This window comes from Pleurodeles waltl, chromosome 10, assembly GCF_031143425.1.
Source record: "Pleurodeles waltl isolate 20211129_DDA chromosome 10, aPleWal1.hap1.20221129, whole genome shotgun sequence".
NCBI lineage: Eukaryota > Metazoa > Chordata > Amphibia > Caudata > Salamandridae > Pleurodeles > Pleurodeles waltl.
This window is the reverse complement of record NC_090449.1, coordinates 951593277-951618081: the sequence shown is the minus strand read 5'-3', so window position 1 is coordinate 951618081 and position 24805 is coordinate 951593277. Positions and strand designations below refer to the sequence as shown.

The following is a 24805-nucleotide window of genomic DNA, read 5'->3' as shown; positions in this document are numbered from 1 at the left end:
CCTTGGTGAATGGGTAAAGCAAACACCTGACACTTATACATGTAATGACACTAAGAAGACGTTTGTCAGAAGGCAAGAACCATTTTATCTAAAGTTTGGGCAGGTACATAGGTGGAACACTTCAAGGCTGCAGTATTGTTGTGGCTTGCATTAGAAGGAATTGAACAATCATGTTTCATCAATGGAACACCTTATATGACCATTTCGTGCTGGGCAATATATAGTAATATACCTTAATACTACAGTACATATGTTTCAGTTTATGTAGGTTTATGTAGATATGCAGATATGTAGATTTTGCTTAAAAAAGGGTGTCACACTAGTGAAGTCTGCTCAGGCTCTGGTGCAGGGGCAATTGCATCAGAAATTGTGGCAGGGCAGCTAGCCAAATGAAGGTGGCTTTTCCACCACTGTGAAGAAAAAGATACCACAGCACTCAGGATAAGTTCACATTAGTTGATAATAGCCCAAATAAAAGTTCATAGAAAGGCAAGTCTAGGTCAGTTCTTTTATTGACACGTGAAAGTATCTGTTCATTCCATATTCAAATATGAACACAACAACGCGTTACATGACCCTTGTGACTTTTTCAAGGCTAGTGTAGTCAAGATAATTTTATGTGTAAGTAGTGTTGTTGTAAAAAAGTTCAATAAAGTCAAGCAAACTGTGGAAGTCAACCGTAGCCTATATCAAAAATACCTGGAGAGATCGTCCATACATTCCTCACAAGTACTCAACTCAATTAAATATGCACAACATTTAGTCCCAGTAATTCAATTGTATAAAGTAAAAGCATGCCCAAAAAAATTATGTTTAGTCAATCCCCATGGGTGTGAGTTTCTCTCTTGGCAAGGACAGCAACACTGATGAAAAAATCACTACTGCTAAGGCAGATACTGTGAAATGCAGAAGGAATTTCCACCAGGAATGTTCCAAAAGCTATACATCTGCCACAGTGACAAACAGAAATTCCACCAGTTAGCCCATCTGTGTCATTTTACATATTGGAAAAGAGGGAACACTAGTTTGCTCTGCTGATTTGGTTTGCTAAAAACGTACTTTGAGTACCTAACAAAAACGATCCCAGACAAGCACTTCTTATCTTTGATTTTAACTATAATGACATAAAGAGAGGGGTGTCCCTTGTACAAATGTATTAAACAAATGCTTCTTTCATCTCAAAAGAGACGGAGGATCAACATTATCGAGAGTGACAGCAGCAGTTCATTGCAAACAGAGTGAAGGTTTCTGTGAAAGGTCTTGTCTTCTCTTCAACAAAGTGGCCATCATGTGGAAATAGCAATTCTTTCTCGTTCTCTCTTCTCAAACATTTGCATTCATGGTGGACAAAACATTAAGGGCCGGATTCAAAAACTCCATAAAGTAGTAGTACAATAGTAGCACTTACCACAAAAAGCAATTCACAAACCTGCAAGTGGAGATCTCCAGTTTGCCTATCTTTTCTAAGGGGGGATTCTCACACATGTAAGTTTACTTAGAAAATGTTGGAGTGAATACTTACTACTAAATGAGAGGATTATATGGAGTGCTAAGAAGTAGTTTAGAGAGGGCCAGGCATCCCTCCACAAAAATGTAAACCTATTGCTAATCACAGAATGCACTTCTCAAATTATTACAGCCAGAAAGGACCCACAACAGTACTAAATGTACTCCAGCTCAGACCTGGAGTGCGTCCAGCAACACACATGACCATCCATAGGTACCACAAAACCCTCTCATATAAAATAATGGAGATAAGCACTTAAAAATAGAAACCCACAGTAAAAAATATAAAAATAAATTCAATTTATTTAGCTGTTTTAAAAATATATGCAAATTAATCAAAATATTACAAAATCATCTATAAAAAAAAAAGATATTATGTTAGGATAAATTATTTTACTAATCATTTTAAATGTAAAAAATGTGACTCCGTTTTGATGCAGTGGGATCGTTGTATGTTTTGTTTGGGGAAGGGCATCAGAATGGCCTACTTTTTATGCCATTAAACCACAGGTAGCTATCACCATCCAATTATGTATTTGCAATTTTTCGATTTTGTGTTAATGGCTGTATTCTTACTTTTTTATTGGTTGCGCTGAATCTAGTCTGCATGTGGATACAGGTGGAATTGTGATTAGTGTTGTGTACATATATGTTTTAGAAGTCTCTTACAAGAGGACAGACACAAATAGTTCAGTCACAAAATAATGGATAAACGTATTTATAAAGCAGTGATTTTATACTGAAGCAAAGTTGGTCTTGTTGATTTGTTTTTGATTGTTACAAGTCTGCCAGTGAAAATTCGATGCACACACATAATACTAAGAGGAATTAGTAGGTCAGTGGAGTGGCACCTAATTATTGTTTGCAGAAATATCACCCCATTGGCGTTAGTAAAAGAAAATCTGCGCCCGATAGGGTGTACAAGATATTCCTATTACACAGTATTTCTATGATATTGTCATACAAATAGGTCTGCCCCCTACAGTAATTTCTTGTTTAGAAGAGTCATTCACATTTAGCCATTCGAAATGTCAATCATGACATATGGTGTTGTTCCCTTTACCTGTTCATGGCTTTCTAGCCATGTCACTGGGGCATTGGTTGTATGAGTTAGCATAGAAAGAGTGGCATTGTCTTTTTACCTTCTGCTCCCAAACAGTGCCAACTTTATGCAGTCATACTTTTATTTTGGCGCCCGGGGCCTATTTTCGACCCTGGTCAGTACAAGAGCCTCATGGTTGGAAGAATTAATTGAGCTTTTATTATCGAATGAAGCCTCCTTCATCTCCATGGATACTACATTTTACATACCTCACTAATGATGAACATAGACCTTACTGAAGGGAAATAGAGAAACCCTCCCACCCACTCTGACTAACGGCTCAACTCCACAATATGCACATTTAAGTTCAAATAACCAAGTGTAAGATGACATGGGAGATACTGCAATGGAGAGCATGGTACAGCTCTGACGAAGCTCAGACAGGACTTGTCCACCGCTGTAGAAGATGACTTTCGAAACATTGGCTTCTAAATTCATCTTCTGCGGTGGTGGACAAGTGCCGTCTGAGCTTCCTCGGAGCTGTGCCATACGGTAGAGGACCGTATCATCAGGAGGAAACTAATCCGAAATGTAGCAGCTCAGCAGCACCGTAACACGTGGTATTAAGGGTTCACAAACTAGTACTGCTCAGCTTCATGTGGAAAAGACACAATCCCAAACTTTACAAGAAAACAGTATCTCAACTCAAGAGGGCACACTCCAGGAGAATAAGAGCTCTACAAAGTCGTGCCACCATGTTTACCACTAAAAAACAGCACCCACAACTCTGAGATTCACTTTGCAAAGGAGAGCTCTCGACAACCAAGTACAACATCACACAGTGGCAGAGGCCGAAAGAGTACTCAACCGCTGATCATGTAAACATGTGAAATTGCTAGCCTCTTACAATTTAGTCTGCAAAAAGGAGGAAACATGCATGACGTCAATAGCGCACAAGGCAAACACTGCAATGACACCCTTGCACAGATCAGTTGGCCACCAAAGCAGAGATCCTCTTCGCTAATGATGTGCAGATTTGTGGTAAAAGAAATGCTCTCGTATTGTTTTGTTGTCTTCTTCTGGGCATGACATTCAGATTCCACATGCAATAAACTGAAGCCACATCATCCCAAGGTGGCTGAGCTGAAATGCCGATTTGCTCCACTGGCATCCAAAGAAGCTAGCAATCAGAGCTATCCAGGGCGGAGCTGGAGCCGACAGAAGGTGCCGTGAAACTCAGCTTCCATGCATGTGATTTCTGCTGTGAGTTGGGTCATGGCATCATGTTAGGGATAACCTATACATCACTGACCATGGGTAAGGAGGATATGGTGAGCCTTTGAATGATGTGGTAGTGCATGAGGGCACTTTCAAGAGGAGACTGAGGTAACTGGATTGATACTTATGGGAGAACTACAGAGCACTAAGAGAGGGAGGGCTGATAGTGGGAAGACAGAGATGGAGAAGATCTCTAGCAGAAGACCTCAGGGCATGAGGAGGTAAGATTTCAGATGTGAGCCTTCACAGGATGAGCACTGAAAACGGAAGAACCACACCGGAAGGAAGACCATCTAGTGCGCCTTTGCCAAGAAGTCAGTGTCAGGTGCTGCAATACCAAAAGATGGCACTGACAGGGATCCCAGCCAGTAGGACCAATGTTCTTTACAGCTAGAAGGAGCATTGCCATGAAGAGCCATTTAGAGGAGGACCTGCAGATAAATTAAGACAAGGTGGAGTACTGAGGTGCACACTGAAAAGGAAGCGCTTGCAGGGCAAACATCAGGAGAAAGAACTTCACTGACAACAATAACGCAGGGCCAATGACATAAGGCAGCATAGAGGATCTCCTGCTTGAAGGCGTTACTGCAGAACTACTGCCAAAAGAGCATTTTGGGACCAATCCTCTTTGCAAATGCTCTGCCGCAGTACACTACAAAATGGCACACTCCTAGATGGAAGATTGCCAACAGAGGGAATGCAGAGCAGTCACTAGGACAGCATCGTAGAGTACAGATAATGGGTGCAAGACAATGACCTATCAGAGAGAGAAAAGTAGGGTCCTGCCAAGACGCACTTTACAAGGTACTAATGGGGTGGCACTCTAGGATGCTAATGGAGGACAAAGGAAGAGGAGGAAGCATTGCCACTGAGCACACAGTAGGACCCCTTGAATTGTAGCACTCCTACAGAACCCTCTGGTATGTTGTGTAGACGTTTAAAGAACAGCACAGTTTGCTTTGGTTGTGAGCACTCTAGGGGAACAGTGCAGGTGTGAGCCATGATGAGGACTAATTTGAGCCACTGAATGTGTGAGCAAGGTTAGAAAACATTGCCAAGCACTATGATTGTGAGCACTTTGGGGAGTCAGTGAAAACACTGAAGGTTCTGGCAGAGACAGCACTGTTAGACTTGTCAGCTCTTACGATGGCACTATCAATCCTAAAAGAGGTAACATGTTCTTTGTGAGCTCCCCTGCGCTATAACGAAAGGAAAACTGGTTGGCCATGCCCTTGGATGGAATACAGAACTTATCTTGAGTGGTACTCAAAAAACAACAGCCAGAAAAAGGATAACTTCAGGTGTTTGAGCACGACCATACGTAAAAAGAACAGTCACTTCTGAGACTAGATATCTCAGGGTTGGGGGGTTGAACACACAGAGAGAGCATGTGCATTGCCTCATGGACAGAGAGAAGCTCAATAGTTGGACATGGCCAGTATGCAGAATATGTGCTATGCAGGTACTCAAGCACACTCCAGCACATTTGAATATCTAGGCCCTCGTTACACACGGTCCAGTTAATTGTGATATATGTGATAACTGCTGTTACCACACATATTACAATTATGAGTATTGTGATAAAAATCGGCAAGTCAGTCCTACCGATATTTGTCTCGGTATAAAAAAAAACTGGCATTTCCAGGAACATGAGGATTTTTTTGTTTGGTAAGCACTAAAATATGCCTGTTTTCCCCCTAGAAGCTCATAATTGGATTGTATTTATTGCAGCTAATAAATTCTGACCCAGTGGAGTTGATTTTTATCAGGTGAAATACCTATCACACAAATTACCCTGCCAACACGAATGAGGGACCTAAGAATACCTCCAAGCACCCATGCACATGCACACAGAAAAAACATATAGATACACTCGAGGACACAAACACACACAGTATACGTTCGCCTACATCTATAGGCATCCATGCACACACAGATCATGCAATAAACATACACATAATCAAGCATAGTCAACAATGAATTCAAATCATGCATACAAGTAATCAGACACATATACTAACGAATACAGACATGAATTTGCACTCAAACAACAGCTATGCAGGGGCGAATACAAACAAGTAATACACATGCAGGTACACATACAATCATAGACTGCATGCATTCACGCATAGATGCGGATTGGTAAATAGTGACAGTGTGGGTGGATGATAGATGGATGCATGAGTGTGAGTGGATACCTGTACTGTTTGAGGAATGCATGAACGTGGACGGATAAATGGTATGGTGATGTGCATAGATGGAATGAAGAATGGATGAATAAGTGCGTAGACCTATGGAGAAATGGACATGTGTGATTGTGAGGACAGACATACAGGAAATCTATGCAAAGTTGTGGATCGATGGATAGACCGTTCATCCCATATTGCATGCACTCACTCATCAAATTCCTGACCCATTCATACTTACTCACCTATACGTTCGTGCATTCCCCGTGCATTATCCCATTCGTGCAGGATCCATCCATGCGCGTATTCATTCCATCCACGTGCCAATTCACCTGTGCATCCATACACTCATTCAGAACATATCGCTCTTTCAAACACTCTCATTCAGCCATTCATTCAAACATTGATTCATTGTCACAGCCACTCACCCAATAAGCCACACACACGCACGTACATGAAAAGACAAACTTTATTAGCGTTTTTTAACTGTATATCCAAATGGTTTTATTTATATCAATAAAGCATACTTGCTATGCAACGCTGACATTTTTTGACGCTTAACATTTTACCTACACACTACACATACTCTCTACCTCAGGAAAAAAAATTGCTAAGGATTATGTAAACCACTGCAAGTGGAGAGAAAGCCCCCAAGACGCTTAACAATACCAGTATCACCACCCCACACCATAGCCTTTCTTGTGCCAGCGAATCCAAGAGCAAAGAAAACATACATTTTGGAATCGAGCCTGTCAAATAATTCCATAAGCAGCTCGAAAGGTTCTAACAGACAGATTTTTCCAGTAGTAATTTAACATGTCCAATGAAAAGTCCTGCTCTTTTTACTCCATTTTAGCAACTACAAGTAAAGAAAAGATCATTGTATCAAATAACTCATTTGGTTTTCTTCAGACAAAACCACAGAATCCAGTTTCTAACAACACAGATATTTTCAAATGAAACAGAGATCTAAAAGGAAGTTTCAAACGTGTCCTGTGGATATTTGTTCTTCTGAAAGAACTCAATCATTAATAACGAAAGGTTTGTGTCAAAACGTCAGGTTTACAACGCCACAAATGTGCTCTTCTGCGGTTATTCCTGGAGCATGCTTCCGATACATGTGGGGTTTGCTAAGACTCCAATGTGGGCCTTCAGAATTCTTCGACAGGTCTATATTTCCGGAAGGACTATTTGCTAAATGTCTCAGGTGAAAAATTCTGCATGAGTAGAAAAGCAGAAATGTGTACACTTTATTTCTCGACAGTGAATATACTTTTCATGTGGGTACCCCATTTCTTTGTACCCCATTCATTATGGACTGCTCTCGCTGCGTTCCAATGTGAGGAAGCCACTTAGCCTTGCCTTTCTAAAGCATAGTTATGGAAAAGTGGCACATCATTCATGCTGTGTCACTTTTCTAGCGCCCCGTTGCGTCTCCCTAACGACACCATGTGTGCGTGTATTTACAATACATGTGTGCGTGTATTTACAATACGGCGCACTATGGCAGCCGTGTCCACATTAGTGTCATAATTTATTACGCTAATGTGGCGCTTTGCTGGATTATCACCATCAATTATGGCGCTAAAGCAGCAAAGCACAGGGAGGCCCATTGTTTCAATGGGAGTGTCATCTTAATGCCTGCCTTAGGCAGGCGTTAATAATGACGCTAAAAATGGTGCAGTGAAATCTACTAAACTTGACTGCCTCATTTTTCTAGCCTCCCTGCCTGGGAACACCTCCCAGCATACATTATGCCTGGCACAGGGATAATGTGGCTCAAAGGTTTGCAAAGTGGCGCAATGCTTGCTTAGCGCCATTTTGTAAATATGGCGCATGGGAAATGCCAGTTTACCGCCACATTTACGTAAAAATAAATATGCAAATGTGGTGCAAGTTGACGCTAGGGGCATCATAGATATGTACCTTAGTATCTATGGCTCCACAATGTGTTGTTCCCCTCGCGAAATGTAGCACAGATGCATTCTGTGAAAATGTTGTGAATCAGGGCATTTGCTTTTGTAAGTGCAAAATGCTACCAGGCCTGATTCTGTGACCTAAGTTGAATTTAGATGACTGGAACGTTTTGTGAATCGACCCACTGATCTTTGATATGCTCAACGCAGCGATAGCAATCACAGCTATGGGTACATATGCCATGCAGCCAAGTGTCCACATTCATTTGTTATAAATGACAATCTATCCCTGATAAGAGGTATATATAGAAAGCAAAAAAAAAAAAAAAAAATCGGTATTAGCAAATTACATTTACTAAAAGAAGATTAAGGCTACAGTGTCCAGTGCATATACAGGGCCGGACTGGCTACCCGGTGTTTCGGTGGGCTGGCAGGGTGGTGGGAGATTTTACTGCCATGGGGACAGATTTTGCAGCTAGGGACCTGCCTGACACGTTCCTTCCTTCAGTGTTTCTAAATAAACGATTTAAAAACACATGGTTTAAAAGCTTGCTTAAAGCGAACTTAAAACCCATTTGTGTTGTATTGTTTATTACAAAGCACTGCAAGTATGAACGTGGCCGTGAAACCGGCTCCACCCTGCCAGCCCACCGAAGCGCCTGGTGCCCCGTATGTCAGTCCGGCCCTGTGCATATATCCAGCTTCACACCCATATTTCATGACATACACATCCGATGTATAACATGAATCTAGTTGCAAAGTCAGTTACATGTTCAGTAGTTAGCTGGACAATCTGGCATGGGTCTAGTCCTGCGTAACCTATAACGGACAAAACTGTTTTAAGCCAGAGACCACAAAGCAGAGCCTAATTGCCAAATGGTCCCATTGCATGAGAGCCAGGCCTGGATTTCCCCCCCAAGAAAATCGTTGCAGGCCTTGTGGATGTATTTCCTAATTATAGTTAAAATTCTACTCCCAGAATGCTTAGTGTTACTAGCTGAAAATCCGGGGAACGGGCTTCCTTCCTTCATGCCTTTGGTCCAACTGACATCTGTGGTGTAGTCCACCAAAATTGGCGCCTGTGTCCGGTAATGCCCTGTTCCATTAAATACCCAAGCTCATGCATTAAGAAAAGAGTTGAACCAGTGCTTAATTTGAACCGGTGGTTTCCGGGTGGGGTACTGGCAATTATTTTTGAGGGCCGGCAGTTATTTTTCTGCCTCAAGCATTTACTCTGAGTAAAAGACACACATGGGAAAGGTGGAAGAAGAGAAAAACGAAAAAGCGTCACAAAGGGAGAAAGCAGAACGCTGCAAGAGTGATCTGAAGTCACAGGGAGTGTCTGTAAATGGATTAAAGAGGCCCGAGATGGCTTTAGGATTACGCTGCCTCAGCGTTCTGTGCTCGCACATTTAATTGCAGCAGCCCCGTGTTTCAGAGGAGAGCTGTGGGCACCGGTACGTTTTCATTTACAAATTAGGCTCTGATGAACTAATTCTCCCATCACCCCCTCCAAACGACAGCCTGGATTCAAGATCGCAGCACTGCCCCTGTTCCTTGTTTTACTGTAAATTAATCTCTCTCGTTTTGAGTAGCTGTTGTTCTTGAAATGAATGAGCTTCAATTATGCTTTTTTTCGGAGCTACATAAATATACTCATCAATCAGAAAAATCCCTGCCATATAGCTCGTTCGTCCGCGTCTGAGAGTTTGATCTATATAACCACAATAGACGGGAACGTATTAAAAGAAATTAACGGCGTGAGCGCCTTAAAGAATTTTGTGCATGACTGGAAAGGAGCAGTGATGTTAAGTGTTAATCAGTGCAAATAAATGTAGTCGAACATCAGTCCCGCCAAAAAAAACAATTGAAAAAAGGCGACTCTGCACACCGTGATCTAGAAAAAAGCAAAGTAGTACTCGGATAGCTGTTGCTACGGCAATTCATGTAAAGCTCCTCAAACACCCATCCCTCGTGCATACGTCATCAAATGGAACGCCCCGGCGGCAGAGGAATGTAGTGCGTCCGAAGAAAATAGTCCACCAAACCTCACTCATGTCATTCCACCGCTCCATCACAGGCCTGTCCCACGTATTGGTGCCATGTTCAGAGAGTCCTTGTATATCTAAACAAAGCATATCAAGTGCATTGATAATATAGTCGGGAGACAACCACCACTCATATTCTCCCATGATTCTGCTGCAGTTTGCTAGTGTCAGCATGTACACTATTATAAAGAGCTTGGCACATCTTGTATTGTCATGTCTGAGTCTCACCACTCACAACTTTCTATGGTATATTTGTGTGTCACCAGTCTCCTAAAAATGAGCTCTTAACTCCCTTTGTTATGATGTTAAGTACTTCCGTTAGAAGAGCTTGCAGATAAACAAATACAAAGGCAGGTGACCCTACACAGCAAGGTCAGGCACACGTAGATGGAAAAGACAGAAAAGTGCTTTATAGACTCCACCAGGATGATCCCAACACATCATCATACATGCTAGGACTATATCCTTATGCAACAAACAATATTTCTATTCATTGTCCTAGATTAGCATCCATAGGATCAGGGCCTAACTGCATACCCCAATTTTGCACACAGTAACTGCTTGGGAAGCCACAGAGAGCAGAGAAGAGAACAGGAATGTTGGAACACAGTGCATTAAAAGCCCTGAAAGTAATGTCTGCCATCAGCTAAACCATGCCCACGTCATAACCATGCACAGGTAGACTGGACTCACGATAACCATGAAGTACCACTGCAATCTTACAAATTCACATTATCAAGTAGAGACATTTGAATTCACTATTAACCACAGATTTTTTTTTTTGTTTACAAAATAAATGTATTTGCGCTAAAACGTTTCCAGGGGAAAAATGTTTGTGCGGGAAAGTAAATATCCTGTCAAGACTTTACAACACTTTTATTGTAATTTTGTGTGAATTTGCTGCAGCACAAAGTCTTAATAAATGTGCCTCTAAATGAGGAGCACCCAAGCAGGAATTCTATTCAGTGTTCCAAGCAACTTCAACATTTATCTCCTGCAGAGTTCTATAAAAAATAAAACATGAACTTGTTCTGGGGTTTTCCAGTAGTTTCGTTTTGCTACTCCCAAGCCAGACTGTTCCTACTCTCAGATATGCACACACTGTATATAGTAAGCAAATGCAGCACACAAATTCCGCTACTACCTTTCATTAGACTAACCAAACAGCGCATGTCAAGTTTGTGTGCTGGATAGATTTTCAAAGTCTTCTTTTTAGTATGGTCTGTGTGGACTCTCGAGTCTTTAAACTGTATCACTGTAGCACACAATTTGTGATTAATCCTGTAAAATGATATCAAAACCTATCTTTCTTGGATTTTTGGGCTAGGCTCACATGGAACAAAACAACTCCTCACATAAGTGTGTGTGTGTGTATACGCGTGCTGGTACATTTGTGTGTGTGTGTGTGTGTGAGAGACAGAAAGAGAGAAAGAGAGATGGAAAGTGAATGTGATGAGAGAACCGTTCTAGTTTGGTACCCATTCACATAGGACCATGCCCCATGATACCATATATTATTATTTATCTCATGCATTATGTTAAATGTGATGTCAAGGTTACATGTAGGGTCTGGTGGTTAATGCTTGTGAACAGGACTGACTAGAAACAAAAAAGCAGACTGGACAAAAAAGTTCAAACCATCTCTGCTCCCTTCCTCCTCTCTCTTTTCTCTTTCTGCTTTCCTCTCTCTTTTTCCTGCCTCTTCTCTGGAGCGCCCCATGCCTGCTGTAGGACCCACCCACTCACTGCAGGACAAGATTTTCTGGTTTGGACACCCTTTGCTGTAGAGTCCTGAGGCGGTTACAACAACCCTCTCAGTTTGCACACATCTACATCTGGTGAGAGTAGGGAGACAGATAGCATGGTGGAGGAACCTGGAGTGCTTTGGGAGGGAATAGTTTGGACGGTAGGAGGCATCGTTAGGCAGGGGCAATGAGAAGGGTGGGATGTCAGATTATTCCTGGAGTGATGGGATTGAATCAAGACTGCTGCTGAGCAGAAGCAGTCCAGATGATGCTTCACACGGCTCTTGATTGCAGTGGGAACAGTTTTCTGGCTCAAGAAAGGGCCAATTACCCTCTTTTCCTAGTCACTCAACTTCTGAATACCCTAGTTAAATAATCAGTGCAAGGAACACATCTTAGCTAAAGTTAGATTTCAATGTAAACATTCATATTGTTGTACAGTTTGATTGGTTTAAATGAAAGAAACCCTTTACATTAAATTTGGTGGTGGTCTACAAATACTTTCCTCATACAAATGTACATTGTGTGAACAAAAAGTGGACTATTTCTAAAGAAAACCTAGATCTGGAGTCACTGAAGCAGGATCTGTGACAACTGTGGCAATTTAAATAACAGAATTACATATGAACCTGCAGAATATATCTAACATGGGCAGTTCTATTTACAGTTGTGGGTCTGCTCAACGCTTGAAAAGTAGGTTTTCCCACGGGAATGTTTTGGGACTACACAATCAATATGCAGTGCACACCCACAACTTTCATGGTAGTGATGTAGCAGAAATGTTAGAATTGTCCCTCATGTCACAGTGATCACATATGTGTGTCATTTTATTGATTATGTTGATCAAACTACCAATACTTTGATTGTAAAGTGATGCACTAACAAGGCATATTAGTATGCATTTACCCTAGACTACCTAATGAAACCCATGTGGTATAGATAGTAACTGACATGTTTGAAGAAATAATGTGTCATTATGTTATATTTTAGAGTGCAAACTAACAGTATGCATTAAAACAATATTGCATTTCTGATGAGAAATGTTTTAAATTCGTATGTAAATGTAGAAAAATTTATTTCTGTGCCACATTAACAGGAATGTATTAACAGAAATTCAAAAGTTACTCTAGCATGAATGCTAATGGAAGATTATTAACATTGAATTTATAATTTGAGTGTTATGTGTTTTATTTGAATGTTTTAATTCACTTGCATTATCCTAATTGAGATCTGTTAGGCCCTGTATTTGTGACTGTGCAGAAAAGGTCTAGTCATCTTGCTAACGTGAACCTTTCTTCCAGAATTAATTATCATGAGAATGCTAGCTTGGTAATAGAGGTCTATTTTTCTACACAAAGTTAGCCTTGGAAGTAGTCCTTGAGGATGGAATTTTAGGATTGTGGACTGTCAAAATATATAATTGTTGCAATATTACATGGAAGAGTACAGATGGACATCGTTCTCATGACAAAGCTGAGACTCTGCACCCATGTATCAGTTTGAGTTGCATGATTAATTTCTATTGGATGTTACACCTTCAACATCATGTGGTACAATGGACTGATAAATCATCTTGTCCTATTTTAATATACCATTGTCCAGCTGGATTTGGGGCAGAGAAGAACCAGAATCCAGAAGAAGCAGAATCCTTTCTGCCGTTCTGCGCTCCATGCTGAAGCCTTTGTACTCTGGGCGGTATTATTCTCTCTATCCTTGCACCTTTGAAATAGCTTGCTGAGACTTAGAGATTTTTCCCCTGAACCAGAGAAGAAGACTCTTGACCGAGTGTCTGAAATACTGCCGCCTTCCTTTTTTACTTCTCTTTTGCCCACTTTAGTTAGTGACCTGTTGCCCAAGATTTCCTTTTTCCAAATTATTTTTGTCCTTTTTATCTTTTGCCCACATACCTTCCGCCCAGCACATGTTAATCCCTGATTGGCTAATATGTAGGGCTTTCCGTTGCCCAGACTAGCTGTAGTCAAATGATATAAATTGCCTTAATGCTTAACTGAGCAAAACTTCTTTTCTGTACATCACATAATTATGCTGATGTCCATTATTGTATTTGTGGAGTGCCTAGTTCTTCTAATGTTAGTTTGCCTGGACTTATTTCATTGCCTTGCTCAGCCCTTGGTGATACTGTATCTTTGTAACTTTCTACTTGTCTTGAGAATTGTCTACATGAGTTTCAGTCTACGCTTGTAATAAAATCCCATAACTTTATTTCTGAGTGGAGTTTTTCTTGTATAGCAACATTGGTCATACTGTGCAGTTGAACCTGGCTTGTATTGAAAATTGATGACTTATTCTCCACACCTTATGCTGGATCCAAAGATTCATTGGCCTTGTCGGACGTTGATTCCAGCAGTAGTCATATAAACCAGAGCTTAATTTGAGCTGGTGGTTGCAGGTGGGGCCACCAACACTTATTTTTGGGGACCGGCACTTATTTATCCTTGTACTTTCAGAATAAGTTGAGATAGAACACAAAAGTGCGATAGGAAGAGTAATAGAAAGACGGAATTAAACAATGAAAAGGGTGAAAGTAAGAGCTATAATGAACCTGGAAGAGTACAATAAAGGGCAGGGAGTGTGTGGTGGTGGATGAGAGGGTCATGAAATGGAATCAAGACTGCACAGCCTTGGTACTCGATATTCGTAGGGCCAGCCGCAGCCTTCTAAGTAATATTGTGGGCCTGGCACTCATTGTTCTACATATTAGGCACTGCGAAAAACTGCAATGACCTTCCCAAATTGCTGCTCTTCAAATTTACATTAAATAAAGTAGAAGCAGGTGGTATAGTGAGTGTGAGAAGATGTCCGCACCACTTCCATTTTAATGGAATACAGTGGAATGAACTTCTTCACACAGGAACATGTTTTTCAAATTAAGAAAAAATATAATTTTATTTAATAAATGCTAATTTTCCCATAAATTGTGCTGCTGCCTCTGCAGGTAATGCTCATCCCAAACCTGATGAAACTCCTCTTCCCATATACAGTATTCTTCATAGTCCAATAGTCTGCCCACATGGCCACACTCAACTTCTCTTTAGAAGCCACTATTCGTTTTTCTGTTTTCTCCCTACTGCAAATTCCAGGTTACTCCATACAAATGATTTCTATTGCACTCAATCAATCAATCAAAAAATTTATTAAGCACACTACTCACCCGTTAGGATCTCAAGGCGCTGAGGGGGGAGGGTTGTCGTTTACTGCTCAAAAAGCCATGTCTTGAAGTGATTTCTGAAAGTTAGGAGGTCCTGGGTCCTGCGTAGGTTGGTGGGGAGGGAGTTCCAGGTCTTGGCGGCGAGGTGGGAGAAGGATCTGCCGCCGGAGGTGGTGCGTTGGATGCGCGGGACTGGAGCGAGGGCTAAGTCAGAGGAGCGGAGAAGTCGAGTAGGTGTGTGGAAGTTTACTCGTTCGTTAAGGTAGGCTGGTCCAGTGTTGTGGAGGGATTTGTGAGCGTGGATAAGGACTTTGAAGATGATCCTTTTGCTGATGGGCCGCCAGTGTAGGGATCTGAGGTGAGTGGAGATGTGTTCGTGGCGGGTGAGGTTGAGAATGAGATGTGCGGCTGAGTTCTGGATTCGCTGGAGTTTTTTTCTGAAGCTTGGCTGTGGTACCAGCGTTGAGGGCGTTGCCGTAGTCCAGTCGGCTGCTGATGAGGGCATGGGTGACCGTTTTTCTTGTTATAAGGGAATCCATTTGAAAGTCTTCCGTAGCATGCGTAGGGTGTTGAAGCAGGAGGACGATATGGTGTTGATTTGCTGGGCCATGGAGAGAGATGAGTCTAAGATGATGCTGAGGTTGCAATGTGTTCTGGAATATGGGTTGTGATCATCTAACGATTTTCTATGCTATATTTTGCTATTTTGCATGGGTTTAGGATTATTATTTAAGCATCACTTAAACAGCAGATCCAGAGTGCTTTTGTCTTGCTCGTCGAAATACGGCAAACATTATTGGAAAAATAAATATATGCAAACATCTGCCATGGCCCATATATATCAGCAATGGGGGCACAGCCCCTCACTTCTTTCCAAAGAAGAAGAGTGTCTGTCAGGCTGAGCAAAGTTTATCCTGACAGACACTCTTTTTGTTCAGGTCAGGCAGCTAGGAGCTAGACATCCACTACATTTGCAGGATCCTGGTTGCCTAAGCTGAAATTTGCCATGCTGAGGGTTTCACCCTTGTGACGTGGAGGAGCATCACTGATACCCTTGGATCTGGGCACTTCCGTTTTCAACCCTGAAGTGCCCAGAGCTGAGTGTGAATCAGTGACACATCTTCACAGAGTGAGGTGGAGTCAGCGATCTCGTTGGCCCCATCCTACTATTTGAAGGCTGCAGTCTCAGCCCTCCTGGGATCTCCGAGACTTCCCTCCCGGCGAGCTGCAGTGAAGGTAAGTTTTATTTTTTTTATGTTTAGTGTGTGCATGCATATATGTATGTAGGTGTATTTGAGTGAATGAGTATTGTGAACAGGTGTGTGTGTGCGTGTGTGTGTGTGTGTGTGTGTGTGTAGCCCCCCACTCTCTTCCCTGCTAAAGTTACCAGATGCCACTGATATATATATATACTTTGTTAATTAGGATTTCATTTTAATAACAACAACAATAATAATAGTAGTCGTAAAATTAGTGGTAGTACTAGTAACAATAACAATGGTAATAATAATAATGATAATAGTAACAATAAATCGATATTGCTCTTCACAGCACACTTCCACCTCTGTAACTATCAGGTGTTACTGTTACTCTATTTAATAGTACTCATCACAGTTCTCCTACAGAAATGTAGGCACATGACATTCTTTTAAAAACATTTCTGTGATATTTATTGGCACCTCCTCTTATGGATGTTTCTGTTCTCCTGTGTTTTGATTTCCAGCCCATTTCATTCGATCCTCTCCTCATCACGCCTAACTGTCAGGTATAGAATTACTTGCTCGTTGTTGTGTAAGGTTGTTCTACCTGACAGTGTATTTTTTTACTGGGGTTACGGGTTAGCTTGCCCTTCGTACCTTGATGGCCTAGTTAGATATGTCAGAAAGGTGTTCTCTGCATTACTACCGTATTTTCTGTGATGGAATAATTCTACAAATTGCATTCGTGTTAAATGTCACCACATTTTCTTATTTTCTAAAAAAAACAATCACCCTGCGCGTTCACTTTCAATAGCTCAACATTCTTATATGTCTGTAATTTTACGCCTTAACAGCAGAGAACTCTATATGCTACAGTCATTGTTTTTCTCCCTGTATTTGGACTATATGATTTTACATGATGTGGAAGTGCATAGAAACCGGTTATGCAAAATGTATGTACTAATAATTTCCCTTGAATTATGTTTTATTTTGTATTCAGATGCACTTTTAAATGAAAAATGGCTTTTAAGTCATGTGCCATTTCCCAAAATATTTTGGGACTTCTCACATTCTTTTTATCTATGCATTACAATTGCACCTGCAAACATTTGAAATCTTACTGTACATATAATATACTAGATGTGTACTGTACGCGCATGCGTGGGACTTGCATGTGCATTTTGTACACGTGGTTCCATACAATACTTTCAAGGGAATACAGACTTAAGTGAAAAAAAGTGGATATGCAAAAAAAGTGTGTCAGTGGAGTTGATAGACAGTAAAAATGTACCATAAAATAGTAACTGTGATCTACCTTCTGGAAATGACAGACGCGCATTTTCAAATGGCAAAATGCTCTTGTTAAGTGTACACTCAAGGTTTTTGAGGCCTGGAGCCATCATGCGCAATCTTAACCGACAGGCAGGAAGAGAAGGGCCAGTCGGGATGTACAGATGCTATTCTGGTAGTTGAAACCTAGCTCTTTCGTTTTCATGAACAGAAAAGTAACTGCAGGTTCCCTGCTCCGTGATGCATTGGCTCAGAGGATCAACACAGTCGTGGTGATGAAGGCTTGTGATTTCGGAAGTCGCTTGCCCCACGATCATACCTCCCAAGAAGGCACATTGACATGTACAGGCCTTACAAGGCCCATACATATCAATGCCAACATTTACTGTTCCCTTAAAAAGAGATGGCAATAAAATTACGTGCCACATAGTGTGGAACCTGCAATGCAGACAGGGAAAAGTTATGCCCTCTGGCTGCATTACAAGTATCCCTGCAGCAACTGTTTACCTGTTTAGGACTGCTGTAAGGCAAGGGTTGGTGCATTACGTTCTGACTTTAGCCTGTCCCTCTTAATTTATGTATTCTAACCTGCAGAGATGAATTAATTGTGTCCAAAAATACCAAAATCCTCTCCGCAGTAGGGCCACGCACCTGGGCACATTCCATATTCAAACTAAGAAAACGGGTTATGTTGTGGCTATCAGTGCTTTCCTGAGCCACAAAAATAAGATCATGATACCATGAGATGCCTACATATTTGGTGATTGGATTCCAGCAGCCAATCACAGCATTCCTAACATGGGGGACAATTCCTATTGGTCCTAAAGATGGGCAATCAGAATAGTATCCCATTAGGACCATTCTGATTAGCGTATGACACCAAATTTGAATAGCCAGAAACAAAGATGGCCAGTGACTCACTGAGTGGGCTGGCAGTTTCAAAGCAGTTGTATAACTTGTGTGACAACTCCTGTTTTGTTTTTTATTAAAAGCATATTCACTCTGAAACAGTGATTCCTAATCTTTTGACTTCTGTGGACCCCCACATTATCATTACTGAGACTTGGGGACCCCCACTGAATCCTTATTGGTATCTAGAGAACCCCTACTGAGTACTGGAAGCTTGGGACCGGGCCTAAACATTGTTGATGATTTGAAACGCAAAACAATACACAAAAAATGAGGAAACAAGCAATCATCAAACACATACTCAAATGATAACACATTTGATTTAATTTTCAATCAAATATAAATAAAAACATGAATAGGAAGGTTGGAGCTTTTCTTAATTAAATTGAAGCCACACATTATCAAAACTATATTCTGTTTGACACACCTGCACTGCTCCCACAAATCAATCTGAGGATACTAATTTAATTTGTAGCCCACAATTTCAAATTCCTTAATATTTACAGTACGTTTTAACATTTTCAGTCATACATTTAGCCAACTTATTTATATACACTTTATCAATCTGTTAATATTATTTATTTTCCTAAGCAGTCACGGACCCCCTGAGGACGCTTTGCAGACAACAGGTTGGGAACCACTGGTCTTGAACCCATTTTTGCTTATTGTGGATAGAAAAAAATGCTGCTCAGTGGCAGTCACTCTCCACACATGCTCCTGAGAGCAAAATTTGCGTGAGGCAAGATGTCTTTGTGAACATATATATCATTTTGTATATACACAAATTCTATTTGAGAAAGAGAACTTATAGAACTTTGCAAAATCACAGAGATTGTGTGTCCATAAATGACTTTTTGTGTGGACAAACCCTATTTGTGAATCACAAAATTATTTCCATCTCAATTAGGGCGGGCATAAAAAGGGCCTACCCTCTGAATTTTGACTTGCAATGGTATGTATATATGATTTGCAGATGCAATTGTGGTTGCAAACCATTAGACAGTTATGGAAACCTCGAAGGAGGTCATAACTGATTCACAGTAGGGAACGTGTCCTCTTGGGACACCATCCCCTTTGTAAATTTTGTGGCAACATCAGGAAATCAGCTAAAGGTTCAGGGCCGTACTCCTCCCAATCCAATGTTTTCCCAAATAGGAAACATTTTTTTAAGCAGCACTTTTTCCTTGAAGAAACAGAGGATGTTTTAAAAAAACTGTTTTGGAATTCAAACACACGGATAGTGGTCTGCTGTTCTTTGCAAGCCACAAACCTTGTGTTTGAAGGCAATCACATGGGGTCGTAAATAGAGACCTCTATCATTAGTATTCACTATGTAGATCCCTCTGCACCACACCCCATTTTAACTGGAGATTCTGTGATGTGGTCTATTGGTACAACAGGCCACTTTCAAAATCAGAAACTCGTCGCAAAAAAGACAGTGTGCTAGATGCAACCACTTTTTGCCATTGGTGCTGAAACTAGGGATGCAGGAGTTGCTGCAGGAGCTCATGAAACCTGAGGGAGGTTAGATGGAGAACGAGCAATAAAGGGGTCCTTCAAATAATTTTTTTCTGGCGGCTGCATTTTTCTGTTTTCAAAGAAACACTGTCCAATATCCCCTATCCCTTGCAGGAGATGACGTTATTAGCCAGCATCCCTTCTCTAAAAATCATTGCCCCCACTGGTTTACTGTACTGTCTCTTAGTACACCAGGCCCAAAATCTCTGTGAGAGTCGGGCCAATGCAGATATACGCTAATATTTAGCAATATACTTTCTCACACCTAGCTTTACAGCTGTTTTACACACCTTTCCAACCCTATGCATACGTTATATCAAATACAGTACAGTTAATGCTGGAATAAGAAAATCGATAGGAGTACTCAACAAACATAAATCCAATATACATTCCCGCTTTTTCGGCATTTACAGAACAATACTGTATGTGCAAGACCACAGAGTATTATTGCCAGTCACACAGTACATGTTGGATTTTAGAGGTGAACATCTCTACCTTTATGGTTCAGCATCCTTGCATGATACAGATTTGATTTTTTAAATTATATTTATACACACGAATGTAAAATAGAGCAAATACAAATAGAAACAATAATGACGCCTCCCATCCTAATGTGTGAGTCTATATTATTTAAAAAAAATATTATTATTGCAGTGTCAGGGAAAAAACGAAACAATGGAATTTAAACACATTTAAGCAATAATAACAATGGTTTTCAAAAGGCATAATTTATGGAATATATATTTCAAGGAAAACACCTATTACAGATGTTAATTAAAACAAATTCCATATGTTTTATGCAGCTCAGAAGTGTCTATGTTTTGTGGTAGATGCACATTTGATTTCTGGCAAAATAATTTTTAGGAGATAAAGTCTGTATTACTTACCCAAGACACATTTTTACCCTTGGGTGCTTTGAGCATGGCAACATGCAGTGCTGAGATGATTAACAGCGGCCCCACCAGCATGGAAAATCAGATGTGGGGCTGGTCCAGATGCCTTCGTTACCCAAATATGTACAGTTCCTTTCCTTGACTGGCAATGTCATAGTTAGCGGCAGCCCAAGTTGCAATGGGAAACGTCATCTGTATCCTTAACAGGATTCCATAAAAACATTAGATTAATAAAAAAAAGTGTAGTTTTGAGGGTGCCAAAATCTGGATAAATTAATTCAGCAGACCCACCAAAATCCAGTCGTCACTGCTCGGGAAAAACCAAAAATGAAATATGGATGTCTGATGTCACCAGTGCATTCCCCCCTCTGCTGCAGTACAGCGGAGACTGATTACTCACCAGGCTTTAATAAAAGCTTTGAGGGCAGAGCTTATGAGAGAATTAAGACATAAATACTGGAAGCAAATACAGTAGCAATTCAGAGGACCTTCGAGAGAGGTTGGCTGTCGGCTGAATGTGACCAGCTTGCTGCCCTGCCGGCTCTGAGGGCTGGCTGTGTTAGAAGCTTCAAGGCGTCTCATATAATGCCAATAAATAATGTAAGCAAACAGGTAGAGTATGTATACACACTGCTACCTCCCCTCACTGCTGCCTCAGAGACTCCTGCTGCACCTGTTGTTGATGCAACTCCACAATTAGAGCCTGGTATCCTAACAACCAATGGCGTTCGCCTGAGAGAGAGAGAGAGAGAGGAGAACGCCCCGGAGCCTGAGCAAGGACTCGAACTCGCCTCGCTCGCCTGTCTCCCCTTGTTTCTCTGGCCTCCTGTCCCTTTACTCTTACTTCATGTCAATCTAGATTACTAGAAAGGATCCAGGCTAGATTTTGCAGCTATCACTAGTGATTAGTGCAAGTTGATTGAAATCGGATTATACATGAGGACTGTGGCAGGCAGGCCAGTACCATCTGAAAAACAACCCGTTTTTTTCTGACAGGATTACAGCAGTTGGAACAGACCATTTTAATGGAAACATGTTTGCAACCGTGATGCAAAAAAAACAAAAAACAAAAAACGTTTTGCATTTTCTCTGCTACAGATGAAAAATATAATTACACCTTAAATCAAGTATCACTAACAGACCATAGAGTATAAACGTGGAACAAAATTCAGGCTATGAGCATATGGTTGATTGGCAGCTATAATAGGCTTTTAATAATGCAGTGATGCATTTCTGTTAGAAACGAGGCCACGATTAATCCCAAAATTCTAAAATACTGACTTTTTATGGGAAAATGTGAAATGTGTTTCTCTCTGAAAATGTAAGTGTTAGAAATGGGGTCTTTGGTTGGCAGTCAGGTTACCCCCGTCCAAGGAAGAACCCTCACTCTAGTCAGAGTAAAAGAGAATCACCCTAAGCTAATCCCTACTTACCCCCTTGGTAGCCTGGCACAAGTAGTAGGCTTAACTTCAGAGTGCTAGGTGTAAAGTATTTGTACCAACAGACACAGTACCTTAATGAAAACACTACAAAATGACACAGCACAAATTTAGAAAAATAGAGAATATTTATCTAAACAAAGCAAGACCAAAACGACAAAGATCCACATTACACAAGTCAAGTTATCAATTAAGAAGCAAAAAGAGTCTTTATGTAGTTTAAAACACACACTAACACTGTTAGCGCGAAAATGTATCTTGGGTGCGTCAAAAATAACCCTGCACGGACCAGTGTGCGTCAAAAAGGGCTTGCGATGTGTCGATTTCACTCACGAGCGAGACCTTGCATTTTTTCTCCTTTCATCAGGTCGGGGTGCGTCATTTCTTCTCTCTGCAGGAGATCGATGCGCTGATCCGGTCAGCACTCTCGGGACCGGGCAGGCCTTGCGTTGTTTTTACACGGCCAGCGGTGCTTGTGTCGGAAATCCAGCTGCACGATGATCCGAAAACCATGCAGCGCGGATTGCGATCTCCCAGCCTCCGTCAGCGATGCTGCACGTTGTTTCTCCAGCTCCGTGTGTTGATTCTTCGGTCACGTTTCCGGTGAGCATCGATTTTCAGCCGCAGAGCCGGCGGCGCATTGTTTCTTCAGCCGCAGATTGAAGTCATGTCCATCTTTTCCCCGCACAGCGCTCTGTGCGTAGATTTTCTCCTCTTAGGCTGCTGGCTTCTCCTTTCATGGTCCCAGGAACTAGATGGGCACCACAGGGCAGAGTAGGAGTCTCCAGAGACTCCAGGTGCTGGCAGAGAGAAGTCTTTGCTGTCCCTGAGATTTCAAACAGGAGGCAAGCTCTAAATCAAGCCCTTGGAGAGTTCTTCTCAAGATGGAAGGCACACAAAGTCCAGTCTTTGACCTCTTACTCTGGCAGAAGCAGCAACTGCAGGATAGCTCCACAAAGCACAGTCACAGGCAGGGAAGCTCTTCTTCCTCAGCTCTTCAGCTCTTCTCCAGGCAGAGTTTCCTCTTGTTTCCAGAAGTGTTCTAATGTCTGTGTTTTTGGGTGCCCTTCTTATACCCAATTTCTCCTTTGAAGTAGGCCTACTTCAAAGCAAAGTCTCTTTTGAATGTGAAATCCTGCCTTGCCCAGGCCAGGCCCCAGACACTCACCAGGGGGTTGGAGACTGCATTGTGTGAGGACAGGCACAGCCCTTTCAGGTGTAAGTGACCACTCCTACCCTCCCTCCTAGCACATGGTTCATCAGGAAATGCAGACTACACCCCAGCTCCCTTTGTGTCACTGTATAGTGTGAGGTGCAACCAGCCAAACTGTCAAACTGACCCAGACAGGGAATCCACAAACAGGCAGACTCACAGAAATGGTATAAGCAAGAAAATGCTCACTTTCTAAAAGTGGCATTTTCAAACACACAATCTTAAAATCAACTTTACTAAAAGATGTATTTTTAAATTGTGAGCTCAGAGACCCCAAACTCCACATGTCCATCTGCTCCCAAAGGGAATCTACACTTTAATTAGATTTAAAGGTAGCCCCCATATTAACCTATGAGAGGGACAGACCTTGCAACAGTGAAAAACGAATTTAGCAATATTTCACTGTTAGGACATATAAAACACATTACTATCTGTCCGACCTTATCCATACACTGCACCCTGCCCTTGGGGCTACCTAGGGCCTACCATAGGGGTGTCTGACATGTAAGAAAAGGGAAGGTTTAGGCCTGGCAAGTGGGTACACTTGGCAAGTCGAATTTACAGTTAAAACTGCACACGCAGACACTGCAGTGGTAGGTCTGAGACATGATTACAGAGCTACTTATGTGGGTGGCACAACCAGTGCTGCAGGCCCACTAGTAGCATTTGATTTACAGGCCCTGGCACCTCTAGTGCACTTTACTAGGGACTTACTAGTAATTCAAATATGCCAATGATGGATAAGCCAAATACAAACACATTTTGTAAAGGAGCACTCGCACTTTAGCACTGGTTAGCAGTTGTAAAGTGCCCAGAGTAACAAAAACAGCACAATCAGAGTCCAGCACACATCAACAACCTGGGGAACAGAGGCAAAAAGTTAAGGGAGACCACACCAAGGATGAAAAGTCTAATAGTAAGCAATCTCGGAATTCTGCTGACTCTGCAAACTTCATGGGTAAGAGACAGAGGCCCACATTTCCTAACAATTTGCACAAGGGTTGGGCTACATTTGTAATGCAAACCAAACCCAAAGTGTTATGCTGAAATTTGCTACCCAACACAAAGCAGGATGTGTGTTAGACTTGGCATCCTTGGCGAGGTCTCACCTAACGTTTTGCCTCTGTTTCTCAGGTTGTTTATGTGTGCTGGACTCTGTTTTTGCTGTTTTTGTCTCTCTGGGCACTTTACCTCTGCTATACTGTGCTAAAGTGCAAGTGCTCCTATGTAAAATGTATGTGTAATTAACTTTCCATGATTGGCATATTTGATTTACTAGTGAGTCCCTAGTACAGTGCACTAGAGGCACCCAGGCCCTATAAATCAAATGCTACTAGTGGGCCTGCAGCACTGGTTGTGCCACCCACCTTAGTAGCCCCATAAACATGGCTCAGACCTGCCACTGCAGTGTCTGTGTGTGCACTTTTAAACTCCCAATTCGACTTGGCAAGTGT

The 24805-nt window shown here is 41.6% G+C and overlaps 1 protein-coding gene across 3 annotated transcripts in view; it reads right to left on the bottom strand.

Moving 5' to 3' along the window:
• CACNB2 (calcium voltage-gated channel auxiliary subunit beta 2) overlaps nucleotides 1–24805 on the bottom strand; it is an 890619-nt gene that overhangs the window by 469250 nt on the left and 396564 nt on the right. The window contains exon 1 of one of the 3 annotated variants that reach the window (XM_069211764.1): nucleotides 20694–20886. The exons of the other annotated variants lie outside the window; for them this stretch is intronic. Within the exon in view, the coding sequence (XP_069067865.1) occupies nucleotides 20694–20774 (81 nt within the window). The 5' untranslated portion in view covers nucleotides 20775–20886. Of the gene's footprint in view, nucleotides 1–20693; nucleotides 20887–24805 lie in introns of those variants that run through there. 3 annotated transcript variants of the gene reach the window in all.